Genomic DNA, 26,578 nt, shown 5'->3' with positions numbered 1-26,578 from the left:
AAACGGTAACAGTGAATTTGACTCAAAAAAAAACCCAACAAAAAACAAAAACAACAAAACAAAATAACTTGAATTGGTCCGTACGTCTTGTGCGTGCATACATTTGTGCGGATGTACAAGAGGGGCGGAGAAAACTAAAGTCCCTCCCAGTTTCACCGACAGGAGACTAACAGTAAATGTAGGGATACTCACACTCAGTTATCATTTACAAAAAAAATGAAAAATAAATTAGATAATCTGTTTGGATTGGTTTATGCATCCCTAGGTTTCAGTTACCTAAAACAAGACGCTAATTACATATTTATAGAAAGCTAAAACTTGGTTCCTGTTTTAAAGATGTTGTTTTCTTTTCTCGTTTTTTCCCCTGTTTACTTTTTCTGACCTGCCTTAGGAATCTAGCAATAATCTAACACAATCAAATTCATTGACGATGCTTTAAAAAATAACCAATTTATGCGGATTGATGGTTCATTGTCCTGATGATTCCACCATTACGGAATATACCAGTTTAGAGACCATTATCCCACTAACCTAACACAATATTTCATGGTCTTATAAAGTGATGTAATGAATACTTAAATTTCCCCGTAAATAGGTAATTTTGGCGATTGTCTAAATTGAACGTCTTTTACAGTTTCTGAAACAACTGCATTACATGGCAGAACAAAAATATATCAACTACTCCATTAATTAAACAAAAGATGTCACCGGAATTTAAAGTCTCCTTAACTTTTTAGATACAAGCAAAACTCATTTGAATTTGAATAATTCACTTTTGTAAACGATTCAAAGATATTTGTATATTAGCTTCAAAACGGCAAATCATTTCACCGACATGGTATGTACATGTACACTGAAAAAAGAGACAATTTCTTTTCAACAAATTGTCACAGAAAGACCTTTTACATTCGTTGAAAAGGCTTATAATAAATACTTGTTAAATATGTCAGAATAGAAATGTGATGATTACGTCAATTAACAACGATTAACTAAGTAGGAAGTTATTGTGTTGTCTATTGACAGATTGGTCTGAGTACTAATTATAACTAGTGTTAATTAAGCTTTATAAACAAAGTTTAAGTTCGTTCAAACACCGTCAAAGGGCCATCGTGTGATACAGCTACATAACAGCAACATAGTTCATATTTACAATTGTAGATAAGTAATTACATTTCTTGATGATATAGAACATTGCTGTTTACAAACCAAGACAGGTAATCGTTGACACAATTATTTAATCGTGACCACTAACATAAATATTGATTTTGTTATTGTTCTCTTAAGAAGATTGTATCAGAATTGTACAAAACAGGCTCGTCAATATCACATCTATGTAAATGATACAGTGTATGCTGACTAATCAATGATAAAGCGTTGCTCTACAACAAGCTCATTATTTTCTTGTGGAACCTTTATGTACAAGTACATATAGGGCAATGCAAAATGTATCAGTTTAAAGGGATACAACTTTGTATATATATTGTTCACATAGAACAATGTTCAATTATCATTTTATAACAAAGCATATTTGTATATGTATTCATTTAGACATCTCTTACAGCTTCAATCATATATTCGATCAGATTTCAACTAATGCATTTATATAATCGGGACGATTCAGTAACTGCAAGTATACAAACTTAGTGGCTGTCCATTCCTTGACAGTAAAAACCTTACTTTTCAACTCATGGGGTGGTATTAAGGGTAATTTAAAGCTATGGGAAGTATAATATCTTGTCTTTGTGCATATATGTAAATTGGTACATTTGTATGTTGCTATTTTCACATGTGGCTCGAAAGGCCAACAAAATAGATAATGAAAATAATGATAAAAACAAATATAAATAAACAACTAAATAATAATGATAAAAACACGGAAATAAATTAATTATAAACAAGAAATATCTTTAAAAAAGATAAACGGCATAGTTTTAATGCTGGTGGTTATAATGTAAAACTTCTGGTGAAATAAATTAACGAACTAATTAATAAATGCACAGTTTCAGTACGGATAACAAAATTATATCAGTTTGAATCATTTTTGGTGATAATAAGACTGCAGTTGAATCAGGAATATGATTGTATTAATATGTCATTTGAATAGATACATCCACTTATTCAGCTTGCATTCAATCTTAATTTTGTTTCGTCTTTAACTGCATGTCTGCATTTTGCATTTACCGCTACATTGACTAATCACATACTTCATTTTGACCAGTAACGCCACCTGTCGCGTCATATCCGGGAACAAAAGAAAATTATACGGCTATGCCGAATAAAACAAAGAAATAATTATAATAATAAAAAAAAAAAAACACGAAAATGAATAGTATTGATGAAAAAAAAGAAAGACGTAATTTAAGTTTAGTTGATTTTCGTCTTTTCGGGGCGTACTTTTAATATGGGAAAATTACTAAATGTTGATAAATGTAATTCCATGGAAATGATTATTATTTTAAATCCAGTGATTGGTTTGTGTACTCCTTTCGACCTAGAGTTGCCTCCCTTAGATCACGTCAAATTGATCACTTCATGTTGCTGCTTTTGAAATGATTTTTTTATCTGTATTGCAAACTTACATCATAAGTCGTAGGAACAAAATTATTCGACAAAGTTTTCCGGTTTCGATTTATTAGCTATCCTGACAAAGATTCCAAGATATTGAGTTTGATCCGAATTTTTGTTAAGACTGAGTAGGAGGTGATTAATATACATGCCAATTTCGTCCCCTTTATATAATGTTCCATTTAGAGATAACCATGAAACTTACTGTAGAAAATCATCAACTTCGCACCGAGATCGTGACCATCTAAATTTCCAAACACATTAATATTGTTGAATTAATTTTAGCAATACACAACTTTCCAAGGCAGCGATTGCGATTTAATCTTTGTTAATACAATTGTTTTCAGGTCAAGTGCGGTTAATGAATGGAAGTAATGAATGGGAAGGACGAGTTGAGGTGTATCACGCGGGACACTGGGGAGCCGTATGGGAACCCGCAAATAATTTACCATGGAAAACAGAAAACGTACAGGTGGTCTGTGGACAGTTAGGATACAGGTACATGTTGTAGGTACAGGTACATGTTGTAGGTACAGGTACATATTGTAGGTACAGGTACATATTGTAGGTACAGGTACATATTGTAGGTACAGGTACATGTTGTAGGTACAGGTACATATTGTAGGTACAGGTACATGTTGTAGGTACAGGTACATATTGTAGGTACAGGTACATGTTGTAGGTACAGGTACATGTTGTAGGTACAGGTACATGTTGTAGGTACAGGTACATATTGTAGGTACAGGTACATGTTGTAAGTACAGGTACATGTTGTAGGTACAGGTACATGTTGTAGGTACAGGTGGTCTGTGGACAGTTAGGATACAGGTAAATGTTGTAGGTACAGATGTGTAATCGTACAACGTCCGAAATTACACAAAATGTCGTAAAAATGGAAAACGAGACATCATCGATCACATATATATCACATACTTTCATAAATGTAACTAGCTTATACTAATCGGGTGTAATCAACCTTTGCAACGCTGGTAGTCGAACACATTACCAAGCTAGGTTGTATTTAAACTGCACTGATGTATCATCAGAATACTTTTTATTTTTTATTAAATAGTTTGATGCCCTTTCCACCACCCATCCTCTCTCCATCGCAGCATACACAGCACATATTGTCAGCACTTAAGATCGTTTGTTTCTTTGTACTTTTTGTTTGTTTTTAAGAGTAGTGTCCCTTTCATGTTATCCCTTGTATGTTAGTCTTTTTGAACCATTCCTTATGAAACATTACACGTAGTCAGAAAGCAATTTAGCTATGATCTGTGATACATTGATGTAAAGGACCTTTTTCATCATCAGAGTGAACACTTGAAATAGGTTTAAAAATCCAAAAGGTCCCATTGGCCTGTGCTATGGCCAAAATAATGTTGCTCACTAGAGGTGTACAGCAGGGGTAAGTTTTTCCTCCAAAACTGTATCAATAGATTATCTGATGTAGTCTTGTTATTTTGCTTTCTAAGGAGTATGATTTACTGCAAATTACGAACCAAAATATGTAGAAAAAATATACGCAATGAATATGTAACATCAACTTAAAGACAAAAATTGTCATTTTTTTAGTAATATTTTCAGCCGTGTCAGATTTCTTCGGAAACGATTTGCCCACTGCTGGTTCTTGTGCACCGAAATATTGTGTGATTTGTTGGATCATTATGAAAACTTACTATGGTAACAATTTGGAAAAATCTTGAAGTGGCAAATTTGTCATTTAAAGGTCAGATTTCCAGATTGTCTATTTTAAGAGTATGATTTAGTGCAAATTATGACCCCAAATTAAGAGATACAAAACTACGCAGTCAACATGTAACACAAATAATCGAAATTTGGAGTCATATTTTTAGCCGTTTAAGTTCCACTTATTGTGCACCAAAAATATTTTGCAACATTTTGGCGCTTAATATTTGCTTAATTTATTGTAAATGTCAATGAATGTTCATCACCGGTAAATTTGTGATTTAAAACATTATATGCAAGGAGTCAGTATCTCGAAATCGCCAATATCAAACACAATGTTATTGATATGATTGTTTATGGAATTTATCTTCAGTTTTTTGTTTTTACGATATAAATGTTTTGTTGAAAATTTTGAGATGATAGTATTTATCAAAGTATCTCTGAACACATAGTAAGATCCCAGAGAGGTATGTATCAAGTCAGCAAAACACTAAGGAAACGCACAAGAAAACTTTGCATTATCATTATATCCTTCTGGACATCTCTTTAGCTTTGCAAAAGGATGATGTTATGTTGATATGCGAGCACATGTGAAGTTGAAATCTGTATTGCCGGGTTACAACACAGAATTGCTGACTGGAGTGTTTTGGAATTTGTCTGATGCATGTAATAACCAAGATACTACAGCATCGATGCAAGATGAGCGCATATACCTGATGTCTGTTTTGCTGCAGGACAAATGCAGTGATATGCCTTGATAAGAACTTTCATTTTGTTCGTTTCAAATTGGATCCAATCATGGTATTTTGTTTGCGACTTTTGTCGTGAATGAATCTGATCTCGTATAATATCAGCATGCTGGTACATCAAGATTTCATAGTCACTATCATTTGATTAGTGCTAAACAATGTAACCAGGGGACAGTTTTATCTGGTAAATGTCACATGCAAATGTCTCAAGGTACTCAAAATTCAACAGAAGAAAGGATATTTTTGAAGATTCAAGTTTCTGCCTTTGGCTCTTCGTGTCAAGTTTGGATCGTCTGCAACCTGGGGCCGTGGTGGCCGAGTGTTAAGGTGTCCCGACACTTTATCACTAGCCCTCCACCTATGGGTTGCGAGTTCGAAACATACGTGGGGCAGTTGCCAGGTACTGGCCGTAGGCCGGTGGTTTTCCTCCGGGTACTCCGGCTTTCCTTCACCTCCAAAACCTGGCACGTCCTTAAATGACCACGACTGTTAATAGGACGTTAAACAAAAACAAACAAGTCTGCAACCTACTTTGCAAGGGCATTGTCTCTTTGCAAGAAAGATGTCATGTGAGTCGCCATTTGAATGTCGATCTACTCGCGCTGAAGGTCTGAAACGTTTTTCTGCCCTCCGTAGGATGCCCGTTGAAACTCATGATGACTGCTTTTGTGCAGATAAATGGATGTACCATCTAAGATAAGGCTTATATTATTACTATAAAATGTCCTTGTAAAAGCTGGGTTGTGTAACAGGGTTTCGTCTTGTGTAAGATGCGCTGTGCCAAGATAGTGTGGTACAGTTGTTGTGTTCAAAACATCAACAACTCTGAAAATATCTATATTATGGTGATTAGATCAGTTTTGATTATACTGTCAACTGTTTCCATGAAAGGTTAGTTTTTAGTTTCACCAAGAAGTACAGCCAGATGTCCTATGAAGAGGTGCACTCAGTAAAATCTGAAATACCAGATTTGCGCAATTTCTGCATCTCCTGAAACTTGTCTCTAGTCCACCAGTCCATGACTTGCAATTGATATCACGTGGATTTGTAGACCGTAACTGTGGTGAAATTCCATCGTTTGACACCCTGTTTATTATCTCAGAGAGATCACTGATTAGTTGTACAGATATTTTCCCCAGTTTAATTTGAATCGGTTGCATATCGGTCATAGATACCTCCATATCAGGGTGCAAGTATTCACCAATGATGTGGTCAGGGAAAATCCGTGCATCAGGAGGACACCACAGATGTTTCTGGAGCAGTAAACTATTACGGACAGTCTTTGACACCAGTACTTGACATCAGTGATATTCAGGAGAGATGGGATTGGTGTACTCTTTGTTAGGGGACTCTCAATTCCCATCAGTTGTATAGTCTGTACATCTACTACTCGATGGGGATTTCTGACCATAATTACCATCAGGATGTGGTATTTCCCTCAGACATTCAGTGTAATATTCCTTACAGATCATACTGCCATCTCTTACAAACAAGCCATCTTTTGTCAGGATATTTTCAGCAAAGCGTTTTTTTGAAAATCAAAGTTTCTGAATGATTTTTCTGTTTTACCCCAATCTATCAATCGTATTTTACAATTTGGAATTATGCAGTCATCACCCGTGTTTGCCACACAATCGATGTACAATAACTGTTGAATGCAAATATCACGATTTATCAGGATGTGCGCATATGAACATAGAATTACACACTGAGTGTGATTATCAATTATCACATATTTTGGACGGTGTTAAATATATCCAGAGGTACAAGGGACATATATTCAAACCATTCTTAAAAACTGCCACTGCATTTTAATATCGGTTTCATGGAATATTGTTTCCTCGTAGTAGCTCTATGGGCAAGGTTTAGACTTCTAGATACAGTGTACATAACAATAAAAGATATTTTTAATGGCCATACATTTACTTTTCATGTTTGATAAAACCCCTGTATTCAAATAGGTGGTGCAGGCCTTTTAGGCCACTTACGTTGTGTTAAAATATGGTTTCACACTTAATATCATGTTAAAAGTTTCAAAATATTTATATCATCTCATCATTTGAAAAAGGAGAAACTGATAAAAAAAATTACAGCCATATCAATAACATTGTATTTTATAATGACGATTTCGAGATACTGAATTATTGCGTGTATTGTTTTAAATGACGAGTAAATCAGTCATGAAATTTCTAAATTTGCAAAATATTTTTGGGGCACAAGAACCAGAAGTGGGTGTATGGTGTCTGTAAACAATTAAAACAGATGAAAAATCACCTAAAAAATTGACAAATTTTTACGACTTCAGATTATTCTATCTTTCGATATCCCTCTTAATCAATAACACTATTGTTGAATACCGGCAAATAGGGAAAACGCGGCCATGTTGATGTTTTTGATTGACAGACGACAACAAAAATAATAACCGATCATAAACGTAGTCCGTGGTCAAATGCAAGAGGTTAACCAATCGGATTTGTTTGGGTCAGCAACGACCAATCAGAGGCTTTCAAAGTGGTTACATAACGCGGTGTATCAACGAATACACTGTTACGAATTTTATCTCGTGCTATGTGAAACAAGCGTTGTTATGGGATCAAGCATTATATACAAGATTTGTGTAATTGAAAATATAACTTACACTTGTTTTGCACAGTTTGTTTACCAGTGTATGCGGTATTATTTACAGTGGTGGTCGGGCCGTGTATGGGTCTTTCTTTGGCAACGGCGAGGCCGACGCTCCTGTGTGGCTGAGTGATGTAGACTGTAATGGGGACGAAGAACGATTATCAGACTGTCCCAACGGAGGGTGGGGCGTACAGTTATTGTTCACGTATTCTGTCACGAACCAAAGGGGCATTGGTGTGGCGTGTAAACCAACTTCTAATACAACAGAGGAACCATGTAAGTATTACAAGTTTTACAATGTACATACACGAAGTGGTATTGTCATTCAATAAGTCTAATCTATATACACTTTAAAATACCATGCCCTCATAATAATATTTCGTCGTACCAACCACCATTCAACTTAATGTTTCATGCTTATACAACTCTTGCAAATTATATAACACACCCATTCCACTAGTTATATTATAAAATTGATGATAAAGTATATCAATTAGTTTCACATGTGTCTGCGTCTATTTAGTATTTATAGAAACAAATATTAGCCCCACATTCTACTCAAGGTGTAGCACTTGAACATTAGACAATGCAACGCCTGTAGAACGGAAGAAGATATCTGTAGAGCAGTGTTGAAACTGACAGATGATTGGTCGACGATTATAGTTAGAATTGTTTATATATCTGTCGACCAATCAGATCGGTCGTTGCTCGTTGCAAAACCGCTATATAGCTTCCGTTCAATAGTCAATGCTTTTTCGGCTCTCACGACAGCTTTTGGTTCATTTTATCATCTTTAAATCATTGCCACACGACAAAAGAATACCATGCGTTGATATTTAAGGATTGGAAACCGAGATAAGTTGCTTAAGTGTGTGTGCATTTGATATTTTAGTCTGATTGAATTAAAAAAAAGGTTAATCGAAGCTAATCCCCATACTCATTCATATTATATCCACTATTTATATAACATACCCTATTAGATAATATCAAGTAGTTATATAACACAAACTATCATATAATATCAACTAGTTATATATTATACCCTATGAACATTCTGCACAGACAAAATTAAATGCGAGATCAATTTGCAATGACGAAAATTTGCACGAGAGGTTAATGTATAAATCTAATTACTAAATCTAGAACACCTGCTGTAAAATGTTGACCAATCAGACAATGTAACAAGTAAGGCACAAGTTTAAGCTGTTTCAGCGCAGTTTTAATGAGAAGAAGAAATACAAATTGATTCGATTATGATGTCTTGTCTAACTGACATTTTAACTTATAATGTCTGGGAAGACGACCGAGTAGTGACTACCTAATGACAAATGCCTATGCAAGAAAGATATATTAATAAACAATACATTTTCATTTAAAAAGAAAATCTTATATGGTAAAACGTAAATTATTATTGATAAGATGTGTGATTGTTAGAATTACGTGTTCAAGAAGACCGTTTTATTCAAAGAAACGCTTTGATATTTTGAAAAATAAAGTTTAAAAAACGTTAACTCAGGACTTGGTATTATAGCATACGATTTGCCTATAAATTAAATCTATTGTAGCCCGAAAAATCTACGTTTCAAGTTTACCTTGCATCTCAGGGTTACGTAGCCACTTACATCATTACAAACAAAAACATTGCCGCTTAAGCAAATGTAAATAAAGATATTACATCCTTAATCGCATCAACCCAGCTAAATGTTCAAAGAAAGACAACTCTTATAAAATTCATGAACATGGCAGAGTGAGTCATTTGCTAAGCAATGGTTTGATACAGTTGCAGTGCTTTTATTTGCATCAGAATGAAGGCTCATTCATTGTCTAAAGGAATTTTATACCTTGCTCTAATTGCGAATATTCAACTTCAGTCTTATCTTTAAAGACCAGTTCATTATAATTATCAAAATCTTATTTCAAAGATTTTTTCATATGAACATAATTTAACTATTGACCTCTTGAGATATAGAGATATATTCCGAGGCACTTTTTGTATACAAATAAATAACCTGCAGTAGATATTTTTGCTACATATTTTGTTGACGAAAACGAACTACATGTATACTAATTACAATATATTGACTATCGATTGGTCTAACGTTAGCAATGGACTTTGTGATTCACAACTCACGAAACTTTGTATAACTGTACATGAAGGATAGACGGTATATTACCATAAACGTTTCTGAAACATTGACATTTTATTGGGATATATGGCAACAGTAATGATACTTATACTGCATTGAGAGACAAAACACCTATGGGTAGTGTTTTTGGCATTATGGTACCCTAGTTCCTATTGATCCATAGTTGGTAGTAGACTTTGTGGTTAAATCTCTAGATATTTACTTAGTTTTAATTACTTAAGACGGAGATATACGCTTGGTTGGTGGAACGGATGCCTACTCAGGACGAGTGGAAATCTATGGACCATCCGGTTATGGAACCGTCTGTGATTACAACACCAATTCCAACATTGGTAGAGTTATTTGTCGACAACATGGGTACAGGTAAGGCGAGTTAGATGGAAGTCCTTAACTCTCTGACAACAGGTGTTTGTGTGATCGATGTTTTATGAGTTCAACAGTAAAATATCGGTATTTTATGCTAAAAAGAATCTGCAATTTTAAATAATAATAGCATAAGCTATATACTGTAATGATATTGTTATCGCATTCGCCTAATCAACCTAGGTTTCCTTGCTTTGTTAATACGATCATGTATTCTATATAAGGGGACTACATTCGACGTCATTTGAGACTAGTGGCAAGAGAACAACATCCAGGGTCATTTAGGGACTGGCTGCAAGGAAACAGTATTCAGGGTCATATGGGGACTAATGGCAAGGGGACGAAATCCAGGGTCATTAGGTACTAGTGGCAAGGAGACAGCAACAAGGGTCATTTGTGAATTGTGGCAAGGAGACAATATCTTGGGTCATATTGGAACTGGTGGCAAGGGGACAACACCCAGGGTCCATTAGGACTGCCAACAAGGGGACAGCATCCATGGTCATTTGAGACTAGAAGCAGGGAGAAAACAGCCGGGGTCATATTGGGGACTAGTGATAATGAGATAACATCTAGGATAATATAGGGACTGATGGTAAGGAAACAACATACGGATTCATGTGGTGACTATTGATAAATAGATAACAGATGCTTGTACGGGGAATGATGCAAGGGGACATATCGAGGGTAATATTGTGACTGGTGACAAGGGGACAACAACATCCAGATTCATTTATGACTAGTGGTAATGAGACAACAACCGGGGTCATATTTGGGACAGGTGATAAGGAAATAACATCAAGGCTTATATAGGGACTGGTGCAAGGAGGCAACATCGAGAGTCATATGGGGACTTCTTACAAGGAGACAACATCTAGGGTCATATTGGAGGTAGTGCTAAGGGGACATCATCGAGGGTAATGTCGGAACTGGTGGCAAGGGAACAACAGCCGGGGTTCTATGGGGATTATTGACAAGGGGACATTATTCAAGGTCGTATGTACAGTTAGAACTACGATATAGACCATTACTGACATGAGCAATCAATTGTAAGAAGAGACATATTGGAACTAAGATTAGTAGGTTTAATATGTAAACCAACTTCAGTAGCATAGAGAATATATGTCAGATGTGTAGTTATCAGGAAATGTCACTGGCCAACTTAAAATTTCACTTCAGTGTTTTTAGTGTAGTAGTCTGTCCTTGTGTTTTTAGTTAAGTAGTCTGTCCCTATGTAGTATAAATCACAAATATTTAAGTTCAGTTTACTATAAAAAAAACTTCAATGCCAGAGATTTCCGCTCAGATTATTTTTGTTTAAATAATGTCAACAAATTTGTGTTACCTTGAACAAAACTCCGTATTCTTTTTTTTTGCAATTTATTTTATATTGTTTTGAATTTTTTTTAAGCACATGATTAAGAATGGACGACAAATTTTGGTCATTAAGAAAATCTCGTTTAATGCTCTTCATTTATGATATCTAGCATCATTATCAACATGTTCATATTTTGTTGAAAAAACAAAGAAATAATATTGTAGGATTGTCCTCTTTAATCAGGTATATTTTTCATTTTTGACGCTAAAAGGCCCAAATATTTTTGTGTATCTCCATGTTTGGACTTAAATGCCTATTTATAAACATAGGACTACAGAAACTAACAACAGCAAATTCCAGTTATCGTATTTGCTTCTTAGGACATTTAAAAACACCATCTTTGCATGAAAACCATTTTATATGCGTGTCCTTTACAATAATAGAAGGAACCATGAAATGTCTTCTTGAAAAAACATGCTCTGTTCTTTTGTTTGAACTTAATGGCGTTATCCATATGATAAATAAGAAATGCAAATGCCTTTTATTTTGGGGACATTGAAAAAACTAAAGATGTTCTGCCCCACTGCAACAATTTGGGATCTTCATGTTTTTCTCTTTTTGTGTAACAGAGCGATTGAACATTGGATTCAAATCGCGGACTCCATTAAGGCTCAAGTCCGGGACCTCTGGCTTATAAGTTTTACGCTCAATTGATCGAGCTAAAGAGACGATCTCTCTAGCCAAGCGGTAGTTTGTAGTTGGTATTTACTAGGGTTACATATCCCTCCCCCTTCCAGAATAGATCTCGTCCTCGAGTTTTTCCTGGGGTAACAACGATGCTTATGGAGCTATCCGGAATATTTCCCCGGGTCCCTACATTGGCTCATTGTTGTATTCTACAGGGAACTCTTGCTGTTTAACTCCGAAAAACAAAACAATATTTGCTGTAAGTCAATCTCAAACTGACATCAATTAAACACAACATTTGAAGTATTATGTTATTATGATTTTAGTAACGACGCTTTACCTTCTTGTTTATTCACAGTTACTCAACATACCACCGTTATTCATACTTTGGTGGAAGCACACATACAGTATGGATGATGTATGTTTCATGTTATGGTAACGAAGAAAGACTGGAATACTGCTCGTTCAGGGGATGGAAATATGAGCCAAGATGTTCAAACTCACGCGAATTTGGCGTCACTTGTAGTCCTCCGTGAATCGCATCCGGTAGTCTGTTTTAAAAAAAACATTGTTTTTGCATGATTTCCTATTCAGTTATATAAGTTATTTTGTATGACTTTATGTGTATTTGGTTTCGTAAGGTGGCTGAGTGGGTGTGTCAACTTGACCTTACATTTTGATTATGTTTACTAAATCAAACTTGTATTTCACCCCAATGCCAAGTTCATGATACAGCTGTAGGAAAGATGTAACAAAATTTGTTGATGATCAATCAAATCGTTTAAACAACACCAGTTCATAGACACTATATAGACTCTTTATATTGCTTCTGCTGACATTAGAGTCGTAAGCAACATTTAGCCTATCATGGGACTGCACGATCTACTGATTGATAGGAAATCGAGATTTTTTTTTCTTTATTGGAATTGAGCTGTCAGTTATTGTATTTTTGAAAAGTTTGCTGGAAATAAAATGCATCCGTTATTAAGAGGCCAGATCCAAAGATCATATGTTTGTTTAGTTTTTACGGCCAATCGACAGCTATGGTAATTTAGGGTCAAACAAAATACTATTGAATTATTTCATTTGAGTTTAAAAACAGATAAAAATCAAAGTCTATTGAACAGACCGATTTCTTTCAAATAGGTAAATAGTGCTTTCGAATCCATAGAATTGAAAATAGTTTCCTAATGCGGGACTCGAAAGTGTTTATCACGAAAGTGCTTGGAATCGGAACATTCTATTAGAAGTGTTCAAAGTGCTGACAGAGAGATGATGCTGGTTTGTTTGTCACAATTAGCACAGGTAATGCTACAGATCAAGATTAAACCCCATCCGTATCGCAACTAAATTAATCTAGACAAACCTCTTGATATACTTTGGATCCAGAGACACGAGCGGGTTGAAAAACTCTGGTGATAGCAGAACTATACATAGTAGTGACAATAGCTATGTTGTTGGTGGTAACCAGTTTTGTTTTGTATTCCATTATGTGTAATGGAACGTGTTGAAAAAAAGGTGTTTTCAAACTAGTGTTTGAATTGGCCATGTGAAATTTACTGAGCCTAAAATAATTGCCCTAGAACCCTTCAGAGTGTTACCTGAACCATATGGTGATGCCGTTCGCTGATACGGGCAGTGAGGATTACGCTCTGGGAAATTAAATAGTTACCCCATCACAATGGCAAGGACTGATAGGGTCCTGTTGGAGAGCATTTGGATAGTGTCAATGCTTTCCGTGATTACACCCCTTGTGGATTAGTGATGGAACATTATGTTAACGAACTTTGCTTAACACTACTAGTGACTGGATAACAAGTATTCTTTGTGTCAGGCTCTGTATTATCGTGAATAAAACTCTGTGGAATTGTTATTTGGGGTGACTTTGATATTGCAAGGGTGTTGTACATGAAACAAGCTAGCATAGACTGACGTCATCTTAACTATCGCAAAACTGATAACAATCAAAGTCGTAATCGTATTGTTGGACTCATCGCTGTCATGAACTGTTGGATTAATCACTGTCATGAACTGTTGGATTAATCACTGTCATGAACTGTTGGATTAATCGCTGTCGTGAACTGTTGGATTAATCACTGTCGTGAACTGTTGGATTAATCACTGTCGTGAACTGTTGGATTAATCACTATCGTGAACTGTTGGATTAATCACTGTCGTGAAAAGTTGAATTAATCGCTGTCGTGAACAGTTGGATTAATCACTGTCGTGAACTGTTGGATTAATCTATGTCGTCGTGAACAGTTGGATTAATCGCTGTTGTGAACTGTTGGATTAATCGCTGTCGTGAACTGTTGGATTAATCGCTGTCGTGAACTGTTGGATTAATCACTGTCGTGAACTGTTGGATTAAGCTATGCCGTGAACAGTTGGATTGACTGAAGCAAATTGACAACTGCGTTGAGTTCCCGGAGAAAAGGCACCGGCCTACGGTCAGTACTAGGCAACTGCCCCACGTGGGCTTCGAACTCTTAACCAGAGGTAGAGGTCTAGTGATAACATTTCGGTCGGGACACCTACATGTAAACCATCCGGCCACCGCGGCCCCATACAACACTCATCCATGGACAAGATTGAGTGCAAGGTTTAATAGTAGAGAGTAAGAGGCGACATAATGACATAAAGATAAGTAGGAAACTGTCAACGATTTGTGTTGTATTACAATGAGTGTACGAAAGACATTCGAGAAAAGGTGATGTGACCACAATGCATGTTTACCGTTGTCTTGTGTGCCTTAGGCATATCTCTAATATTTATATCTTTTATAAAAAATGCAAAACCTGTACAGGTTTGGTTTGCTCTGCTTATTTTTCAATTTTGACAAAACATTGCCGAACGTTACAACTCTGCCTCTTTCCTTAAACATATTCTACAGGTTGGTAAGCAAACCCAATAAAGTTATTGGTGGTAAGAGTGTACTAGATGAATGTATAGAAGTTTGTACGGTAAGCGCAGCTTGTAGTGATAGTGTACACGCATAGTGGTTTCACTTCCAAAGAAGTCGACTCGGGTTATTCTAGTGAACGGCCGATGTGACTGTAGATTGACCGTCGTTTCGGCTACGATTTGTTTAATACCTGGTCATCGATGTGCTGCCTTAGTGTACACAGTCAATACAGGTCATGCAAATTAGAAAAAAACAACAAGAGCTGTTAACTAAACATCACTAGCAGTAACTTCATTGGCCGAGTTACATAACCGTTCTATATAACAAAGGCTATTATGTTATGAAGTCATTTTGATCAATTCAATATATTTAAATTAGAGATTTTTTGACTTTGAGATTGCAGGTAGTAAACGCTGACTTTAGTTTTTATGTTTGCCGTAACATGTATGGCACGTAATGATTGACTAAATTTCAAAAATTATGCCCACCTTCCCTAAGATCCAGATTTTGACATTTCTTCCCGACTAATATACAATTTTATTGGTCGGACGGCAAGGTCAATAATAGCCAACCAATCAGATAGAGGGCTAGATATCATGAATTCATATGCATGGTCGTGGTCGAAGTGGCCCAAATATTCATCGGTGAGGAAAATATATCAAAGGAGCACGAAGGGAGACATTGCTGAGGAGTGTAGACCGTCTTTATTTTTTGCGTTTTTGTTTTGTTTTTTGTTTTGTTTTGTTCTCGATCGTCTGATTAACGGAAATTGTCAAGATTTGACTCAATGCTGCTTGTGAAATTACTAGACTGTTCTCATGTGATATATTGGTATCATGTTAAAGTTTGATCTCTCTTCTCTCTTTATAAATGTTGCAGTTGCCTGATAAAATGTTGACGACACTTTGAATGAAATTACCAAATTTTACAAACAGACGACGTTCCCTAGCTTTCTCTGTATATATCATGTCGTAATCTATCTTAGATCAATGGGTATGCTTCAACAAAATTTTGCGTGATTGAAGGATGGATTATCTCCCTTTAAACAACAAAACTTAAACATCACAACAAATAACATTGAAGGCTGTTCCAGGATTTCCGTCAGAGTGGCAATCTTTGTCATGTCTCGATTTCCTTGATTGCTTCCAACTCAATTAAAAAAAATATCCAACTTTATCTGATTTCGTTTTAAATGTTACATCTTTCGTTTAATTATAGCTTAGTTAATGGATTATTTTGAACCAGCGATCGTCTATTTACCACTTCAATTTTTTTGTGAATTGTGACACCAATTCAAAATACTATAATTGTTTTTCCTTTTTAACGTATTATCAATTGAATTAAATCGTTATTGTGGGCCTAATTATCCATTTCAACGCATGTTCCCTTCATGATGTTAACACATTTGGCCTCTCATCAGGACGACTGGAGGAAGGTATGCGTATTTGACATTTATAAGGATTTTTTTATTATACGGCATATACTCAATGTATCTATAAAACGGCATATACTCAATGTATCTATGAAACATAATGGGCTTTTCAACCAAAATTCGTGACTTAGAAATATCTATGGACTTAAAGGTGAAGCCATTGGTCGTTGCCAATACTAGTAATGTGCATGTTTATATCATCCTTGAGAATGTGGACGGTACACTCAAGTCAGCTATTCTTCTTTTCATTGCAACAAGTAACACATTAGTCAATAACATCCTTTAAATGCATTTTTTTTCTTTTCATACTTTATGAATAAAGAAATGTATTGACAGCGGCTATGAACCTCATCCATCACGCGTATGGGATTTTTTTTTGTTACGAAACTTAGTTTTTAGTCTGAATAATCAGTATTGATTCTGATTTGAACGTTTAGATAGAAAAGGCAAGTCAACTTAACTGATGTTTGAGTTGCAATCACATGGTAGTGATTCGCTTGCAGTAATGTGATGTTAACTAAAATCGTAGCCTCATATAACAATGGTTGGTAAGCGTTAATATGTTTGTTTACACAAACTAACAAAGCAATACGAATATGACAAATTTTATTAATAAACCATGTGTCCGTCGTATTACTGACACTAAAAACAGACATGATACAGACATGGGTGTAGGATTTCAATTCACAAATATATCAACATGTACGTGTCACGAAAAAGACCTACATATGTAGTTTTGGATACTATGATAAACTATAACGATACTGTCGGGTGGGAGTGATTCTTAGCATACAAAGTTAATGTGCAGTGTATGATATGTTGATGATGGGGTAAAGTTACACAGCAACATGTTTCCTGTTGACAGCCTTCAATTATTACGTCGTGTTACCAGTTTTCTGTATGTCTTACAAAGCAATGTCCTTTAATTCTATCAACAAGGTATTAGTAAATGTTTTAGATTTTATCATTATTTTTCAAATATGAATATGTCGCATTACAATGTCTCATCATACTTTGACGGCAAATGAATATATCCATATCAATAGTTCAGAAAAATAGACAAAGAGCTATGTGTAATGTGGACAAAGTGTGCAGTACAACCTCGATATCAACATATATACAAGTATCAATAATACAATTTTTTTTATACAATTATCAACAATGACTCTTTTACATGGAAAAACAACGCCACGTACAAGAATTAGAAACAATGAAAATAGTACACAACTGATATTGATACAATTGATACAATTGCTATTCTTGGCTAAAACACATAAAACATGCGGTGGTATGTTTAAAAATCTAAATTCAATTGATATCAACCCAAGTGTTACTAAATATCTATTATGTATATAGCGACAGGTGTAAATGTCGTATGACGTAAAGACGCGATATATTGCTGAAGGTGACAGGAGTAGGTGTAGTATATGTATCAACAAACTAGATGTAAGTAGTGCAATGTCAGATGTTACTTAAGGACTATTTTTTGTCGTTTACTCGTGTGTAAACTGCATTTCTTTTACAGATATTTCAACATGATGAACGTCCTTTAAAAAATATCTGTATTTTTTTTTAAAAACGTTAGTAAAGTTAACAAAACAACAAATCGGCATTCTTTTTGCTGGGTTTTACGAATTGACGTAACAGCCGGACAATTAATGGAAACTCTAAACAGCTTATTCGAATTTAGTGGGAAAGGTTGTCAACTACAGGAATAAACAAAATACATTTCTACATGAACATCGTTTTATGATTCCTGTAAGATATTTCTAACAATTCTTTGTTTCACCGTTATGCTTATTTAATTATACAATATTCCATTCATAATTAGCTGGAAAAATCGAAACAGAAAACGAAACTAGTCGTTACGTATCCACACTAATTTCGCATGTGTGCACTGGGTTCCGGCTATTCCTTCGCGTCGAATTAGAAGTTTACACACCTATTAACGATTTTTCGTTAGTAAGGTCATATAACGAACACATACCGGAAATGTAAATAGTGTAGTATGACGTGAACACGTCACGTGTAACGATAGTATGTCTTCAATACGCCTTAAAATACTTTGGTAGTTTTACCACTCTATGGCATTGTCAATATATAACCTTACCAACAGTTGTAGAACATTATCATCTCATCAACTGCAAACCGGAACATTAATAATGTACCAAATGAAGCACACCGCAGTTGTGGGAAATAAATTAAACGCACATTTCCCTTTTGTTCATATTTTATTTTTTCATGATTATTATTTTTTACATTAAATATTTGTATTTCATTGGTTATTCTTGTCTGATTTTCTTTTGTCTTACGCACTTTGTTTTTGCGTAGAACAACATGGTAGAGCTATGAACAGGCTCACAGCCGAGAAAGGCGGGGAACTTGCATTCCATTAATCATAGTGATTTTAAAAAAATCACACATAATAAATGCAAGCACTGAACTGCTTTCTATTAGCAGTTATTTGACTGATAATGGCAACTGGACAAAAACATTACATACAGTTGGCATTATCATCCAATAACTGCCAACTGAAAAGCAGTTCAATGCTTAAATGTCGTCAATACGCTATGTGTTACTGTAATATGACGTCCACACGTGACGTGTTACTGTAGTGTGACGTCAAACTGCCATATGTTACTGAGGTATTAAGTCGATACGTCGTATGTTACTGTAGTATGCCAACACGCTACGTGTTTTGCAGAATGACGTCATCACGCCACTTGTTACTGTGGTAATATGTCAACATGTCACGGGTTATTGAAGTATGACGTCAATACGGCACGTGTTACTGTATTATAACGTTCCTACGCCATGTGCTCGTGTTACTTTATTATAACGTTCCTACGCCATGTGCTACTGTAATATGATGAAAACACGTCATACGTTATGGTAGTATAATGTCAACATCCCATGTATTACAGCAGTAGACGTAAACAAGTCACGTGCAACTTTGTTTGGACGTCAACACGCGATGACAATTTCATATATTCCACGTCCTATATGCACACATTATATCCATCTGCATTTACAGTAGTATTATAATCTGTCTGTGTTTCCGTAACACATACATTTTGACAAAATTACTAAAATATGTTAAATGATAGGACATAACATAATGATTTAATGTGAGAATCAATACCATAGTTTTTCATAATTGCAATCATTAAAGCAAGGAAACTATCATGTTTCTCTAATGCGGTACTCCACTCTCTATACGTAAATAAGCCGCCGAACTTATGTCATAGAGGCATGCGCAAACTGGTTTATTTTAACGAATAACAGACATGCGATGAATGCATCAGAAGTCAAAATCGATCAGACGTACTGCCGCGACGGCCAAGGAAATGAGTTGGTAAAATCACAACATTATCTACGACTTGCAGATTTAACGTGTGTCTAGATCTGTTAGACATAAATTAAAGATAGGTTAACGTTTAAGTCCACCATGCATCGGGGGGTGAATCCTCTCGGCATTCATAAAAATATTTTTCTGTTTATCATTCGGAGATGTAACTTGCAGGGTTATCTCACGTTCTGTTTTTAATGTTTATCAATACTACTTATGAATTGGTGTCGTAACTGAGCAGATTTGACAGAAATTAAATGAAGATATACCCATAGAGGATTATGAAGTCTATTATGATATTATATATATATATACAAAACATAGAGAGGATTGAATGTAGGACTACATGTGTATAACCACATACAGAAAACGTTAGTTCACTGTGTTGTAACTGTTTAGATCAATTAAGATACGTGTTGACACAAGAGGCACGTATCCATCATATTCTCGATATTCCACTAATGAACTAATATGAGAAGTGGCTGACGTAGACATGATACGATACCTACGATAGATTGTAAACCGTCAACCATACTTATTAATGTGCCTCGTTAACTAAAAATAATTGCATCTTGGTTTACGTCTACCCAAGTTGTAGTGTACTAGTAGTGTGAGCACCAATAAGGTATTTTATCGATTGTATAAATTCTCTATAGAAAATGATAACGTATCCGTCGTCTCAACATCTCATACGCTGACAGTGAACTTTAAAATAAGTGACAAGTACTTTTCACCGCGTGAACAATTAAGTGACACAATAATCCAAAGATCATGTTTGTAAACCCAATAAAAAGTTAGGAAACCATTTTACCACAGACATTGGATCACTATTTTACGACAAGAAATGTCGCATGTAATGTTTGGGATTAGTGTTATCAATCAGATTACAAGATATTATTTAATACAACCTTTTATAACACAACTAACGAGAGCCTATTGCCTCTCCATGTTGCAACTGCACAAAGTATGCAATATTAAAAGTATCCACATTGGTGCATCCGTAATGATTTTTATCTTAACAACCTAATTGAGATCATAAGCCGACGTTCATCCCATTGAAATGTTTCAGATATATTTTTTAGTTCAAACACTCAACATTCACTATATTCATTATATCGGTATGTACGTCAACCTGGAGACAATGCATCAACATCGTTATTATGTACATAAACGTTGTACGTAACGCTTAACGTATAGGAGGTGTACAGCTTGACTATATCCAGTTCATTTCGTTATGTCTTTCCGTATTAATTAGACGCCGTTCCTCCTTCTTCTCTGACACTTCCGGCTACACATACACCGTTTGATCCAAGCAAACTTTAAATATGCGTGTCTTCCTCCGTCACACCGAAACTCAATGTCCCGGGTTTGTTGTCGTTTGGGATAACAACAACGGTTGTCTTTGCAGGTGGTGCAGAACTTCATCCTGAACGGTTTGATGCTGGTACAGTTTTGTCCGGAAGACTGGTACTCGATATGTCGTCTGTGCTTTGTACGTGTTGTTGGTGTACATTTACTCCGGCCCTGAAATACAGTTCACACAACAATTGAATTATCATAATTCATATCCATATGGCCATCGCGTTGTGTAATAAATAAAAGTTACACAACGAGTGGCTGCTACATGTTGTATTTCTTCAACTGGAGTTAGTTAGTTTTTTTCAAAAGCTAAAAAAACACGAGCGTTAGCGAGTGTATTTTTTGCAACTTTCGTATTCGGGCAGTAAGGGATATAATGTATAGGTTTTGAATTCAAATAACATATTTAATCTTCAAATAAAGCTGTGACTGCTATCGACGATAAGGAAATTTAGGATATTACCAATGCAATAATAATTTCTTATTAAAGTATCCACATATTTCCCATGTCAGGATATCACAGAACGAATTGATGATATTGAAATGATACTGATTTTTTTAAAGCATTTGATGTAGAAAAAATAGGTCAGCAGTCTGCCGTCAAGAAATCATGATAAATCGCAAGACTACGTACGAATTGTAACTCAGTATAAAGTCAGTGACAAAAATACAAGACATCTTTTCGTAAGCCGGTGAATATTTCAACGTACTATCATTATATATGGCTATTTCCTCCCATGTGTTGTTTTGTATTGTATGATATTGTTTTACGGTCCATCAACAATTTGCGTGTAGTGTATGTGTACATGGAGGATGCGGTTTGTTCGTGTTTCTCTCCTTGTTATGTAGCGCAAATCTGATATTGACTTCATAGTGCTACTTTACTTAGCAAGACATCCAGCAGGGAACCTCATCCGGTAATATTATGTTATCAACGGGCAAACTAGTCGCACCGCTCCCTAAAATGCTGAGCGTTAAGTAAGAGTAGCAACCCCCATTTCATAGACTCTGGTATAACGATCAGGGGACAGAGCCAGAGGCCTTCCGCACAGGGGCGATTGTCAAGCTATCGACCCAAAAGCGAGGCAGTCTCAGTGTAGACAGTAAGAAAAGAAGTTTTTTTTGAAAAAAAAGAGAAAAGATAACATATCTAATTTAGTCGCCTCCTACGATCATGCAACGCAGGTGCAATTCTTTCGCCCTTTCTGCAGGACAGATAACTAGGGATCCACTCTTTCGTTTTACTTTCACTGATCCTAATAAGAAAAGGAGCTGTTGTTTCTTCCTTGTCAGTGTTAACTCATCATCGATCAGTATCATTAGCATTAATTCTTCTGTGACAACAAATAAACAAACTAATTTTCCACTTCAATTTATTGTTATGTTGTTTAACATCGATTTGCATAAAATGAATTGTTTTTCTTGAAAGTTAACATGACTTTAATGACAGTTTCTAATTTATATTTATTGAGTACTGGAAACATTAAAGAAAACGACACAATACATCACAATTTGTAACTGGAAAACCTAGAGACCGACAAGACTCTACCGGCATCTTGAGACATTTTATCACTATACAAACCCATACAAACACGATAAGAAGGCAGAGACGCCCTGTACGCTATGGGGGAATACGCCATATCAATATGTATCAGGATAGCTATACGTTTATGATTGTAGTTGTCGAGGGTTGAACGGTCAACGGCCTGTAAACTTTTCATTTTGATAGACATTTAATATATTGCATAATACAATTTCGTTCTGGTTGGAGAGAACCTCTACAAGAATTCGTCGCAATAAAATGTTGAAAAATTATTTCTTTTCCTACACACCGACACACGCTGACAAGGCCGACGTGACGAATGTGTCTACACCGTTACTGTCACCAGCCACTAAACCTTTAGCCAGCTTCGCGAGGAAAGCCTGGTGTAGATGAACACACTGATAAAGAAACATGTCGCATGTTGAAAGGTTCAAACACGTCACTCCATACACGTATAATATATCAGAAAGCGATTCACGCTTTTGTGTTTAAAAAGCAGTCAAATATATTAGTGTTTGTATGTAAATCAATCCAGTTTATTGATACAGGATTCAGTGTGAGCAAAACAATATTATTATATGTAATTGATAGTCTGGGAACAATCTCCAAAAACATGCATCAAGTGGACAAAGAAATCACTACTCCATACTTACAAACGCAATACCGCGCGGAGACGCAAATCGCAATATCGTAAGTATGCTACCGCGTTTGAAAAATAATCAAGATCACAATTTTTTTTAAATGTGAAAATCAGTGTTAAAATCAGACATCTTGTATATTCCCATTTCTAATTTTCCATTTCTGAACAGAATCATGCCTGCCTCCGAAAGGTACATTATTAATATATCCCCGTTGATTTGATATTGAAGAACTTTTTGCCAGTATCACGATTTCTATGAGATATATCGAGTACGAATGGGTAAATTAAGGTTTTGAGAGATGGAAATGTTCTAAGGTCGACACCTTGATCCCGTTCGGAAATGTTCTATGGTTGACACCTTGATCCCGTTCGGAAATGTTCTATGGTCGACACCTTGATCCCGTTCGGAAATGTTCTATGGTCGACACCTTGATCCCGTTCGGAAATGTTCTATGGTGGACACATTGATCCCGTTCGGAAATGTTCTATGGTCGACACCTTGATCCCGTTCGGAAATGTTCTATGGTCGACACCTTGACCCCGTTCGGAAATGTTCTATGGTCGACACATTGATCTCATTCGGAAATGTTCTAAGGTCGACACCTTGATCCCGTTCGGAAATGTTCTAAGGTCGACACATTGATCTCATTCGGAAATGTTCTATGGTCGACACATTGATCTCATTCGGAAATGTTCTATGGTCGACACCTTGATCCCGTTCAGAAATGTTCTATGGTCGACACCTTGATCCCATTCGGAAATGTTTTCTTGTCTTGTGAATACGATATGAATTCTGATGTGTTCGATGCTAGTTTAAATCAGTAGCGATACAGTTGTCACCACCATAGTTTTGAGAGTGTGAGCCAGATTTGATATATATTTGTATGGCGGGTGTCGTCGACTTGACCTATATTAGTATGGCGGGTCTTTGTCATTTGACCTAGATTTGTATGGCGGGTGTCGTCGATTTGACCTAAATTTGTATGGCGGGTGTCGTCGATTTGACCTAGATTTGTATGGCGGGTGTTGTCGATTTGACCTAGATTTGTATGGCGGGTGTCATCGATTTGACATAGATTTGTATGGCGGGTGTCGTCGATTTGACATAAGATTTGTATGGCGGGTGTCGTAAATGAAGTAAAAGACGCTTACTCTTCCGGACCACCTGGTCTTACACTGCTTGTATTTGTAAAAGGTCCTCATGCTATTTCAAATTGTGTGTTCATATTTTGCCCCAATTTAATGATTTGGGGTAAGGGGTACGATTTTGTTACTATGTCGCCATTTTGGTGTTTTTGTGTAGGAACGAATTATGATGTCCTTTGTGTAAACAGCGTTATATCATTAAACCAGATGATAGTGTAATGTATACACTGTATGTGTACGAGGTCGCCTCGTTTAATAAAACATACTCTTATAATTGACTTATAAGTAACTTTGACAGATGTTGACGGCCATAAACTTCTCTGTCCGTTTGCTGTTAACGACACCCAGACTGACCAGCGCTCAGTGGCAGTAATTGCTTCACTTAGCATGCCAGCAATTATGAATTTATATGAATGCTTATATAACATAATAGTTGAAAATTCTTTTAGACTTATCACAGCAATTAAGCCGTCTCAAAGCAGTTCACAAATTAGTAAGCACCACTAAGCACCAACTACGTGTATATAATATTTTATATCTTTCTCTATCTTTAATATCTATGTCAATGCTGGAACAGTCGAACTTCATATAACTGCTTACGTCGACGGTGTCAAGTGGCGTTTATAGACAAATAACGCTAATCGGGTTTATTGAATTCAAGGAAAACCAGCATGATAATGTTTTTAATTCCAATTGGTTTAAAATGGATGTGTATGTATTGGGTGGTTAAAATTAGATAAGAAAAGTTGCATTTCTGAGTAAGAAAATAAGTGATATATCCTGCTGTTGACCAGATTGTATAAAATATTCAAGGGATTTGGCTAGTGGTATGTCAAACAAACTAAATAGTCATTGTATAGACAAATACATAACAAAACAAAATGAACTGAATGACACGGTTGTCCGAAACATAATGATAACACATGACTGATATAAATACCAAGTATTATCCCAGCCCGAACTTGAGGTGGCTAGAGTGTCCGTAGTCCGTATCTGGTAAATGTGCAAACTCACTTTAGTAGATTTTAGTCTTGTAAGGAAACAGTGTCAAACAACAAAGTTTTCAGTACAGAACATTGGCCACTTACTGGAAAGCCATATATCTGGTCGCTCAGGAGAAATGCGATTGCAAACAAATGCAGAATTTGCCTTTTCAAAAACTTGGAAAAAGAAAGCGAGAGATAAACATCTAAACGGGGAGAGTCATATGTCCTGAAATGCCAAACCCAAAACTGGTGAAATTGTTATTCGCATTAACGCTAAATTAATAATAATAACAAAAGCTATCTGAATTTTAACACTTGAGCTGTATGCCTTGTCTGTACATAATAATTACATCCTAATGTGATGCTTCTATTGAGCTAGTGCTGTGTCGTCTGTACAACCATTAGATGATACACTTACCAACGTTGTAACATTCATTCCACATGGTCGGAGGTAACAAAGACGGGTCTGCCGCTCTGATTGTCCACAGGCACGCGTCGACGTGCCTACCCCGCATGTTACTGAACACGGGCTCCAATTTTTATCTTTTTCCCGACATTCTGGACCGGGTGTGGATGACTGCGTGTTTGACTGGGATTCTGAAATGTAATGTAAAGTTTGATTGTTTGTGAGTTAATATGTCGTATGGGCATTCAAAATATTACAAGAAGCCCAGAGGGCCTGCATCGCTCTGTGAACTCGGAACAATTTTTTTTTCATTTAAGTTATATTACAAATATTTTCCAATTTTGAGCTGCCTTTTCAAACCACGGTTCAAATCAAATAATGCCATCTGAAAGAAGAAAAATGTGTAACGTTTCTTTGTTTCGTTCCGGAAATTGTAGCAGCCAGCCATATTACCTATGATCCTCGATGCTTCACTTTTGTTCCGGTGACAGACAGGGGTAAACTTTGACAATGTTTAATGTTAACATATTTTGTAACTGCACCCTATCATTTCCTTAATTTGTTACTGGATTTTTTCAAGATATATCTTGCCACTATCAAACATGTATTTTTACTGTAATGTTTTTTTAAATGTATTTTTGTGGTTAGAAACTAGTAATTACGCTCCGT

The 26,578-nt window shown here is 35.9% G+C and overlaps 2 protein-coding genes across 2 annotated transcripts in view; one reads left to right on the top strand and one right to left on the bottom strand.

Moving 5' to 3' along the window:
* Positions 1-2,918: 2,918 nt before the first annotated feature.
* Positions 2,919-14,935, top strand: LOC117315116 (neurotrypsin-like). Its single transcript, XM_033869260.1, has 4 exons — positions 2,919-3,063; positions 7,690-7,904; positions 9,997-10,138; positions 12,502-14,935. Exons 1-4 carry the CDS (start codon positions 2,927-2,929, stop codon positions 12,677-12,679), a joined length of 672 nt encoding a protein of 223 aa, XP_033725151.1. The 5' UTR covers positions 2,919-2,926; the 3' UTR covers positions 12,680-14,935.
* A 2,138-nt stretch (positions 14,936-17,073) lies between these two features.
* LOC117315087 (WNT1-inducible-signaling pathway protein 2-like) overlaps positions 17,074-26,578 on the bottom strand; it is a 109,869-nt gene continuing 100,364 nt past the window's right edge. Inside the window, exons 4-5 of the mRNA XM_033869235.1 lie at positions 25,922-26,100; positions 17,074-21,353 (exon numbers count right to left, since the gene is read on the bottom strand). Coding sequence (XP_033725126.1) covers positions 21,081-21,353; positions 25,922-26,100 — 452 coding nt within the window. The 3' untranslated portion in view covers positions 17,074-21,080. The remainder of the gene's footprint in view (positions 21,354-25,921; positions 26,101-26,578) is intronic.

Source organism: Pecten maximus, chromosome 2 (assembly GCF_902652985.1).
Source record: "Pecten maximus chromosome 2, xPecMax1.1, whole genome shotgun sequence".
Taxonomy (NCBI): Eukaryota; Metazoa; Mollusca; class Bivalvia; order Pectinida; family Pectinidae; genus Pecten; species Pecten maximus.
The sequence above is the reverse complement of the archived record's forward strand: the minus strand, read 5'-3'. Positions and strand labels throughout refer to the sequence as shown.